Raw genomic sequence first — 11,885 nt, forward strand, 5'->3', positions numbered from 1 at the left:
ATGAATATGACGGTTGAGCAAAATCCTCTACTGAGTACAATAATAGCGGATTAATTAGAAAGAACTCCTTGAAAAGTTGAAAATCTAGATTTCTTAAGTGAGATGTTATTATATTGATAAATAAAAAAGACTTTTTTTGTTCATCCGGCTTACATACAAATATACAATAACATTATGGTGTGAATAATAGTATTTTTAGAGCCATTTTTGGATAACTTTTAACTTTCTTAGAGATAGTTTTAACCTAATATATATATGATTGAATAATATGATGTATATTAACGTAAATAGGTAATGAACAAGTTTTTATAAAGTACTCTATGGTTAGTACAGGTGGCAAAAGTTGACACGACACGACAACACGATACGAACCGAACAAAAATATATTGGGTTAGTGTCAAGTGTTTTCGACTCGTTTAGTCAACAACTCAACATGATACGACACATTTTCTTTAATAGGTCCGATGATTAGTGTTAAGATGCCCAACACGAAATTAACACGATTTTAACCCACTTAAGAAAAATAAAACATAATAAATTATGGAAATTTTTGATAAATAATTGAAGGAGACTAATATTTTTTCATATAACACGACACGAGCCAGACACGAAAAAGCGGTTTAATGTCAAGTGCTTTCCGATAAGATTAATTAAATCGATCTCAGAATCCCTGAAATAGGGAGGCCAAGATAGCTCTAACCACCCGACCTATATATCTGTCACATATTCTCTTCATCAAAATATAATAAGAAATCATTTTAGTTTGATCCTAAATATATAACATAATTAATGTGGTCGACAAAAGAAGATATTAGTTGTTGCCAATAATCAGCCATATCATAGAATAAAAACATAAACATATAATTAATATATATAAATATTTGGCCTTTCAGAATAAAATATACTAGGTAATTGTTGATGCGGTTATAAAAGGGAGCATATGACACATATAATTGGTCAACAAATCTCTAGTTTTTGTTTGCTCTACTCTACTCTCTCAAAAATGGGCATCAAAGGGAAATTGGAAGTGGAAGTTGATATAAATTGTCATGGTGATATTTTTCATGAAATTTTCAGCACAAGGCCTCACCATGTCTCAGACATGTCTCCCTCAAATATTCATGCTTGTGATGTGCATGACGGTGAATTTGGCAAGCCTGGCTCTATCATTAACTGGGACTATACCCTCGGTAATTTTCAAAATCCATTATTACAATTATGATGTTCGTATACATATAATTTTTTGACTAGTTTTTGTGATTTATATTTACAATAAATAGAGCACAATTATTCGAAATTTAGTTAAAATTGTATAATTATAGATATTCATCATTAAGCTTGTGCGTTGACAAACATGATAAACATATGCCTGCTCAAAAAGAATGGAGGAAGTACTAAAAATCCTTCCTCTTATTCAAATTGCTTCAAGTCCTTGATTAGGGGTAGGTGTAATTAAGTAATTTATATGCGTCTTGCCTACCCTCCCATCTTATTACGATTTAATTATAAGCAAGTTAAATAGGCTTAGTATAATTAATTTAACGTTGATTGCCTTGCCTAGCTGAGAAAATCAAACCTACTTCACTTTATTTTAAAATTTAATTCGCATTCACATTAATTAATCTCAATAATGGTGGTGGTTACATGAATTGCAGATGGTAAAAAATGTGTCGCAAAGGAGCTTGTGGAAGTCATCGACGAAGAGAATAAGCTAGTGAGATTCAAAATCATCGAAGGAGATCTCCTAGACGAGTTTAAGACCTTCACTCTCACGGTCCAAGTGATTCCAATGGGTGACATAACCGGAGTGAAATGGACTGCCGAGTTTGAGACAATAGATGATAAAGGGCACTATCCTACCAAGTTAATCGATTTTTGCATTGCAGTTTCTAAAGATATCGAGGCTCATCACCTTAAAGACGACAAGTAATCGATTAGCTCTACGTCGAAAAGTATTGATCGATCGATGGACTAAGGAGCATCTAGCATATAACGACGTATAGCCGGGTGTGTTATTATCGTCTGTTGTATGCAATAATGTGTTTACAAATTGTGAAATAATTAATGTACGTATGTACAGTATGGTGTGTTGTTTGCTACATATATATGGTCATCAAAGACTGTCTATTTGCTGTTGTTTTAATTGATTGTGTGTATCTCTATAAAGTACTTGCACTTTATGAATGCACTATGAATTTATATACTCCGATCGATTTATATGATTTATGAATTGATAAAGGACTTATGTTTCAAAGAATTGAAACGAACTGATAGATGTAACTTAGAAATATAGAATAACAACATTGTGCATTGGCCTATACGGAGATGGTAAAGTAAAAGGTTACACGCTTATAATATATGCAACTCTAAAGGCTGATCAATACAAGTGGTAAATAAATATTTTTAAAGTAGGTTTAATTCAGGATTTCATGACCTACATATCGACTGAGGTTATATATAGTTATATTTTATTATAATTACTTTATTCCTTAAAGTTATTTTTGATATAGAGAATACACGCAAAATAGGATAATTCGGAGTATAATTAATTTTAGTCTTTCTTTTTTTTTTAAATTATACTCATTTTTACTTCGAACTTTCATAGTCCCATATTCTTTATCATATTAAATTTGAAAATTTTAAAAGGAGTCTACTTTCACAATTTGTCATATTGTTGGTTGAGATTTTTTTTTTTTTTTTTTTTTTTTTTTTTTTTATAATGAAAGTTACAAGAAATCTTAATTATTTATAAAGTATTTTTTTATTAATGTTTTTGAGAGATTTCTTTGGAAGAAAATGGAATCTGATCTTATGACTTTAATAAGACCCTTAGGGGGTGTTTGGCAAGTGGAATTGGGAATTTTAATCCCAATTGAAAAAATAAGTCTTGTTTGTTTGGTGGGAATGGGAATAAAAAGGGCTTTGGAAATGGGATTATTTATGGGTGAATTCCCACCATTTTATTACCTAAGGAGGGTAGGTAATAAATGGATGAGAATGGGAATAGGGGAAAAATGACATTTTTTCCATTAATGAAAAGAATGAAATAATAATCTTAATAAGGGTATTTTTGTAAAATGGTTATTTATTTCCTATATATTCCCACCCACTATCCAAACAAGATATTGGCATTTTCATGTATTCCATCAATTAATCCCCAATCCCATTCCCACCTTTTAGTCCCCAAACTCCCATTCCCACAATCCAAATGCTCCGTTAAGATAAAATTTATTTTACTCCGTATAACATAAGTAAAATAAAATACATGTATCAATTTTGTAAGTTTTCAAGTTTCAGAAACAAAAAAAAAATAAATAAATAAATAAATAAGAACTTCAAAAGTTTATATACAATAAAGTAAAGAATTACCCTAAAAACGTTAGTGGGTAGATGTAGCAATGTCTTATTAAGCATTACTCCCTCCATCCCTTAATACAAAGCCTCTTTTGAATATTTATTACTCACATAATAAAGAGAAAAAGGTTTTAATTTAGGGACAGATTACGCGGCTAAAAAAACCGAGGCTTGTCACCTAATTAAATCATGATGAACAAGGTGGGTCTGATCAGCTGATAGGGGCTAACATATTAATTACAAGTACAATACTACAATGCATGCATGAAATCAGATGTGTTGCAATTAATGACATCGCCTATACATATGGTTTGCAGAATATGGCTGTTTAACGATCCACTAATTAAGATTTAGAATCATGCGTAATATCATGTAACTGTACAATTTTATGGTATGCCATGTTACTATTACTTTTTTTTCCAAAATCTTTGACGAATTCCGACATGATCTGATTAGGGTACTTGAACACTTTATTTTAAACCAAAATAAATTACAAAACAGTTAATTAATGGTCTGTTCATATTTACTTAATTTCAGTTCAGTTTAGTTCAGCTCCAATCTATTCAGTTTAGTTCAATTCAGTTCTAATCAGTTTAGTTCAGTTTAGTTCAGTTCAGCTCCTAATTTCCTTCTCTCATAAAATATTCATTTCAGCTTAGTTTAGTTCAGTTTAATTCAGTTCAGCTCTAATCATTTCAGTTCAGTTCAGTTCAATAAATGTGAACAGGCCCTAAGTTGGATAATGATGGATGTTTAAAAATCTTGAGTATTCTCATTGATTAATATATTACAAGTTTACAACTATACATTGGTTGGTGGTATCTTTACAAATAAACCTAGGAATATACAATAGAAAAAAAATAATTTCCAAACCTAATAAGGAGGTATTACAATAAAGATTTCGTTAAAAAAAATAATAAAATAAAATAAAGATTTCGTATGCAACTAGCAACTTTTTCATTCGTAACGAAAATTATTGATTAAGATATCGCAAGATTTATCTTAATTAAATATGTGATAATTGTCAATTTGTCATAATTGTTATGAATACACATACAACTAAAGAAATTTAATTTATTCATATACATAAACAAAATTTAAATTTTTATGACCAGGCCAGATCCTAATATATTACAGCTCGTCTTGTATGCGGCCGGCCACACCGTGTGGCCACTTAAAGTAACCCCTATAACATTGATTAAGTAACTCCTATAACACTAACCGGGTAACCCCTATAACACTGACCGAGTAAATCTATAACAATGACGAAGTAACCCCTTTAACATTGATCAGTAACACCCGTTACACTAGCGAAGTAATCCCTATAGTGGCTGGCCACACCGTGTGGCCAGCCACATATAAGACTTTGTGAATATATTAACAGTATGATTTTAACAAGAATAAATACTGTGAAATAAATTGTTCCAATAAGTAGAAGATCCGCATAACAAGTTCTAATAACTATTCAACCACTAATTAAAATGAAAGTAAAAAACTCTGAATGAAAAGTTGTGAACTTGTGATAATGGATCACATGACACTTGAAACATTGACTAAGTAGTATCACATGAATCACGTCCTAATTATGTACATTATTCATCGTTAATTCTATAATTGAGAATCTAATATACATAATCCAAATCATAGAGACAATGTAAAACAGGCCAGCTGCTGACATAACTAACAGTCATGACCACAATGTAAGTTGAATAATACAAAATTAATTATATAATTCATCTGTTTTTTAATACTTGTAACATTTGTCTAAAATGAAAATGTCACATACTTGCAACACATTATAAATGGAAAGTCTTTCCGGAGAAAAGCTACATTATTTCCCTTATTTAAATTACATGACCCACTAAATTACACTCCTAACAACCACTCATCACCCCATTTTAAAGAGTATTATATCATTTGAACCCCACATTTCTTTAATATCATGAAAAGGTGTGTGTTGCAATTATTATAAAACAGAGGAAGTATTTCATATCTTAATCAGGTGCCTTTTAAATTTATTAAATAGGTGGATATATTGACAAATTGTGGTATCAGATAAGACATTTTAGTAACCAAATCTTAACTTTAATCATTATTGTGATAATGAGATTAGAATTAAACACTAGAATCTTAGTTGAAAGAAGACACCAACCGTAAACTCTTACAGGCTTACAGCTGGTTGTAGTGTTTTATTTGTATTATTTTTGCTTTTTTTGAGCTGACTTTAGATCGATATATGCTGACAATTCATACTTACATACACAACTCATATTGTATTCCCATAACCGGCACATACATATCACAATTTACATTTTACTCGTAAATGTCAACTAACTTTGCTGGTAAAATCTCGATGGACAATATTTAAAGCTTAAAAAGTAAAATCTCATCTACATCATTATATATACCCAGTTTGATGAGCTCAAGATTTTAACGATGTAGACCAGATTTATTTTGATGGACAACAATTAAAGCTTAAATCTCGTCTACTTTAGCATTTTTTTTCCCGAAAGACAACAAGCCAAAATGTAGTTTCATAAATAGGCTTGAAACCTTCAATTCTAAAATTTTTTGCATGTCTTCTTTTTTTTTTATGAAAAAAATGTATTACAACTTTACGCACCATCTTTATTTGAAAAAAAAAAAAAAAAATTCCCATAGTTTGTATTCATCCACATATACAACAAAGGAAAACAATTCAACATAATTTTTTTTTTTTTAACCCTTAGATAATTCTAGAATAAACAAAATTAGGATGTGATGACTATGTGAGTACCACGTAGCCCTTGGTTAAAATGGAAATAGTTATAAATCTTCTTCCCTCTAGAACTATATATAATCAACGCATTTATAAATTGGCGACTTACTACACAATTTCCATACTCACTAAACCAAATACATACTGTACTCTAAAGTTAGTGAGCATTTTTTTTTTTTAAACCAAGTTAGTGAGCATTTAAAAATGGGCTTAAAAGGGAAAATAGAAGTTGAAGTAAATGTTCTCCTCAAAAAAAGAAGTTGAAGTAAATGTAATTAAATTGCCACGGTGATATATTTCATGAACTATTTAGTAGCAAGCTACACCATGTCTCCAACATAACACCCTCAAAAATTCATGGTTGTGATGTGCATCACGGCGAATTTGGCAAGCCTGGCTCTATTATTCTCTGGAATTTTACCTTCGGTAATTGTTAACATACATTAAAAATTATGTTGTTTTAAGATCAATTATATGGACCTAGTTATCTTCTTCATAGACTAATAATATTTACTCCCTCTACTAGTCTTTTTATTTGTTGAAGCTATAATATAAATATATAATGTCATGCTTTGAAGTAGGTTGTGCATTTGCTTCATTTAAGTAGTATGATGGAGCAAATGAAATTTGTCATAATCATTATTTGATTTTGTGGCTTTTTTAATGGAAGTTAAGATTGACTACTAGTATTATAAAATATTATCAATGTGCATTACTGTAAAATAATTCGGATTTAATTTGTAATGGTTGTTTACTTGGAGAATTTTTTACAATTAGGTTTAAAGGAACGGAGGGATCATAGTATACAAAAAATATCATTTTAATTAGTAACAATTAAAAAAAATATATATTATATTGAATAAATAGATTCAACTAACAAGTACATATAATCTCATTAATGAATATTGACACATGACAAAATCATTAGAATATTGACAGAGTTAAACTTAATATACATGTCGATTGGACTAATTAGACCTTAAATATATATACATACAAATGGTAAGAAGCGTGTTGCAAAGGGGCTAGTGGAAGCAATTGATGAGAAGAACAAATTAGTGAGATTCAAAACCATAGAGGGAGATCTTCTAAATGAGTTTAAGAGCTTCATTGTCATTGTACAAGTGATTCCAAAGGATCAAATAACTGTGGTTAATTGGACAATCGAGTTTGAGAAGATACATAATGGAGGAAATTACCCTACAAAAGTAACAGTGTGTGGTTCCTACAGGCGCCTGTACCATGCATTGTACAGACGTTTCTTGCGGAAAGAACATATTATACAAATGTAAAGAACATACATCGATCAATAGTGAAAAGAACATACTATTAAATTGTAATGAACACATACATAAAGTAAAAAGAACATATTTTTACCAAAAAAGACTGAAAAGAACATATTTACATGTTCTTTTATTGGCAGCGTAATATACTTTTATTTGTAATATTATGTTTGTTGCTTATTGCGAAATATTCTTTGATTTTCGTTTTTAAATTATGGTGGTATATATAAATAATGTTTATTACATAATATTATCATATTCTTTATTAAAAAAATTTTTTGACAAGGTGTTCTTTATTAATATTACAGATATTCTTTAGATCAATAAAAAGTAATAACATTTAGTTGTTCTTTACAAAACAGATATATGATCTTTACAAAATAGTTGTACGTTCTTTACAAATTGGGTACATGTTCTTTCCACGTTTTTTATATGTACCAAGCATGGTACCACCGCCTGTAGCTTAAAATTTTCACAAAAGTAATGGACTATTGTATTGAAGTCACCTGAGACATCGAGGCCCATTGCCTTAAAGCATGATCAGATCAGCAGCCGGTAGGGCGCGCGAGCGCATCTACTTAAGAGTGTGCCGGTGTGCGCAATAAATATGTGTAGTGTACGCAATGTATCATCTTCATCGATCTACTACACTATATGCAATAAGTTTCCCATTGTAGAAATTATATATATTTTCATCTATAGTATGCAATAAATTTCCAATTGTAGAAAATAAATTATGCGATGATGTGTATGAGTCATGAGTACGTACAGTGTATATTTTCATCTATAGTATGTGTCAGAGCAACTCCAATGGTTGGGAAAACGGAGTAGCTTGCAAATATTAAAAATCTTAAGCTTAAGTTGCGTTTAATATTCCACTTTGAAATTAAGGAGGGGTGGATGAGATTCTTGTCACCTTTGTGCAATGTTATGCTGGCTCTTGATACCATGTTAAATTAAAGGACCAACTCGGAAAAATTTAAGCTGATGGCCTAGTAGAAGTCTAGGATTGGTTAATATACTCTATTAGTATGCAATAAACTTTCCATTGTAAAAATTGTGTGCTTTGAACAACGCTTTTTGTTTTGCTGTTTTTGCATGTGTTTAGCAATAATAGAATAAGAAGTTAATTATGATAATAAGTTGGTGACATTTATGATGTGATGTAATTAATCAAGGACCTTATAAATGCACTACAATGTTTATAAAGCTTTTATAACCGGAGTGAAATGGATTGCCGCGTTTTTTTACAATAATAGATGATAAAGGGCACTATCCTACCAAGTTAATGGACTTTTGCATTGCAGTCTCTAAGGATATCGAGGCTCGTCAATTTAATGTCGATAAGCAATCGATTAGCTCTACTATGAAAAGTATTGATCGATCGATGGCCTAGGGTGCATCTAGCAAATAATGACGTATAGGCGTATAGCTGGGTGTGTTATTTTACATCGTTTGTTGATTGTATGCAATAATGTGTTTACAACAATGAAATGTACGTATGTACAATATGGTGTGTCCTACAGCTCATTATCTATACATACTATATATTAAAAGGCGTTTCTAAATAAGTTTAGGTGCCACGTGACACTTTCTTCAATTAATAAAGTATTTCATTTTATGTGTTTAAAAATATGGATTGAACAAGGTTTGAACTCAAAAACTCAAGTTTCAAAACTATATTATATGTCATTTTATTAAAATTAAATATAATTAAGGATTAATTAATGTAGTAAGTCGGGGCATCGCTTGTGGCCTAAAACTAGTTAATGAAGAACTCCCTCCATTCCAGAATATTGACACTTACATATAGTTAAACTTGATATACATATACATGGACTAAATATTAGACCTTAAATATATATAGATGGTAAGAAGCGTGTTGCAAAGGCGCTAGTGGAAGCAATAATTGATGATGAGGAGAACAAATTAGTGAGATTCAAAACCCTAGAGGGACCTCTTCTAAATGAGTTTAAGAGCTTTATTGTCATTGTACAAGTGATTCCAAAGGATCAAATAACCGCGCGCGGTCAATTGGTAAATTGAGTTTGAGAAGAGACACAAGGAAGGAGACTACCCTACGAAAGTAATGGACCATTCGAAGTCACCCGAGACATCGAGGCCCATCACCTTAAAGCATGATCAGCAGCGCATCTACTTATTAAAGAGTGCGCAATGAATGTGTGTATGAGTGTATGTATGCAATGTATCATCTTCATCGATCTATTGTATGCAATAAATTTCGGATTGTAGAAAATATTGATCTGTGTCAGTGTGTAGAGGAAGTCCCAGTTTCTCACCGTGAGAAACGAATTCGTTTCTCATGGAGGCATTTTTGTGAATAAATCAACAACTTTTTCAACTTTATTCAACTGTGAAGTCCACAATATTGACAAAATTGTTGATTTATTCACGAAAATGTCATCATGAGAAACAAATTTTGTTTCTCACCATGAGAAACAGGGAATTTCCCCATTATATGCAATAAACTTCCGATTGAAGTGGGATGTGTTGAATAACGCTGTTTAATTTGCTGTTTTTGCATGTGTTTAGCAATAATAGAATAAGAAGTTAATTATGATTTATGAATAAAAAGTTGGTGATATTTATGATGTGATTTATAATCAAGGACCTTATAAATGCACTATCAAGACAATCAAGTTTATAATCTTTTTATTAGCTACTACTAGACAGTTCACATGATCTCATATATCATAAAAATATTAAATCAAACATCAGAATTATGTCTCCCAAAAAGATAAGTCTATCAAAATAGCGTAAGTAGTAATGTAGTATGCAGTGTGATTGACCTAAATTATTCTTGATTTGACTCTAACTCCGATGCAATCCGATTCACTCTTGTTGATTCTCATTAACTCCACTGCAATCAATTCAATCTTACCACCTAAGCTATCTTAAATGGTTTATTTATTACGAGTAGTGAACAGTCTGAACACTTACACCTATATGGGGGACATTATTGTAAATATAAATTGAAATGAGATGGAGGGAGTAAAATATGAGTATGGCTATATTCGGTTCACATGATCTCATATGAATTTTTTTGGTTTATCTTATTTTTAAATTTAAACAAATTTGACCTAATTTTTATACTAAGATAAAGAATACCAATAATAAGGCTATACATAGGGGCCATAAGGCTCGCTATATACATAATCATTATTTAAAAAACCTTCTCTAAATAGAATAAAGTTGGGAACTTATGACAAATCATGCGCAAATCGTTATTGTAACTATTGTTTATCTATCTTTAATGATCGTTGTTGTAATCAATCAATCTATCTATCTATAACTTTATACGAGTACTAAAGGAGAGCTTTGAGATGACACATGTAATCTTCTAAATCAAATTTCTTCCATATATGTTCTACCAATATATACTTTCATATCTTATTTCTTTCCATTTTTTGAGAACAATATTTTTCTAACCAATTTTTATTGGGTACGTACTCTATATTAAAATAGCAATTCTCTATAAGACTTTAAATTATTCTTTTTTGTATGATTATATGCATATGTTTGTATTTTATTTTCAAGAATAAACTCATCAACAATTTTCGATAAAAAGTAAAATAAATGAAACTGTAAGAATCTATACTTATTTTAACATTGCACCTCATTTTGTAATAAATATAATACAAATTTGCAATATATATCCTAAATAATTTATCAAATTATATATATATATATATTTATACATAACTATGTATTTTTGTGTTTAATATTATAGGAATATTAGATTAAAATACTCATTGACTGTAATCATAACGATAGTGCTATTAATAAAACAAAAATTAAATTCTCCACCATTCACTAAAAATGAAACAAATAATCAATTAAATTACCCATGTGCATGCCTATCAAAGTGTGGGACTTAAGTGTATTGTGCACACGGGTATGTTGAGCTTATTTTATTTATAGTACATTATATAATTAAATTATTTATTATATATATAATAAATTTTGTAAAAACCGTACATTGCACGGGTCTCATACTAGTTACTTTTAAATTTTAATGTCAAATAAACAACATGATAGCCAAAAGAAAATTCATGGAAAATTTGGGTGCCTTTACAAATTAAGGGCAACCGAACAATACCTTATAATATTAACTTTTATTAGTTTTTACTTATATATAATTAAAGATAATAACACTGCAAAATGTACATGGATCCGATAAGCAACGTGAAAATCCCACCTTTGTAATTAAAATAATACCTGAGGAGGTGTGAATTGAATTTGCTACTTATTAGTAGAGACAAATCACTATATTGTCCAATGTAACATTTTTTTAAGGGATATGTAGTAGCATTATTAATGTGGTCGACAAAGGAAGATTTCCAACCCTACATATGATATGATGATAGAAAACAATTGTGACTGTATCATAGAATAATTAAAAGTATATATGTATAGGCCTTTTAAAGATACAACGCTTATAAAAGGGGCATCTACCACAACTAGTTTGA

The 11,885-nt window shown here is 30.2% G+C and overlaps 1 protein-coding gene across 1 annotated transcript; it reads left to right on the forward strand.

Moving 5' to 3' along the window:
* Positions 1 to 973: 973 nt before the first annotated feature.
* On the forward strand, positions 974 to 1,974 carry LOC145609232 (MLP-like protein 31). Its single transcript, XM_081664770.1, has 2 exons — positions 974 to 1,190; positions 1,656 to 1,974. Exons 1-2 carry the CDS (start codon positions 1,004 to 1,006, stop codon positions 1,928 to 1,930), a joined length of 462 nt encoding a protein of 153 aa, XP_081520896.1. The 5' UTR covers positions 974 to 1,003; the 3' UTR covers positions 1,931 to 1,974.
* The last annotated feature ends 9,911 nt before the right edge of the window (positions 1,975 to 11,885 follow it).

This window comes from Chenopodium album, chromosome 23 (assembly GCF_948465745.1).
Source record: "Chenopodium album chromosome 23, dcCheAlbu1.1, whole genome shotgun sequence".
NCBI lineage: Eukaryota > Viridiplantae > Streptophyta > Magnoliopsida > Caryophyllales > Amaranthaceae > Chenopodium > Chenopodium album.

Bases quoted from the DNA above. Each gene is read 5' to 3' on its own strand.
- LOC145609232 (XM_081664770.1), top strand. From the start codon at position 1,004: ATGGGCATCAAAGGGAAATTGGAAGTGGAAGTTGATATAAATTGTCAT. The intron at 1,191-1,655 runs GTAATTTTCAAA...CATGAATTGCAG, and splicing joins TAACTGGGACTATACCCTCG to ATGGTAAAAAATGTGTCGCA.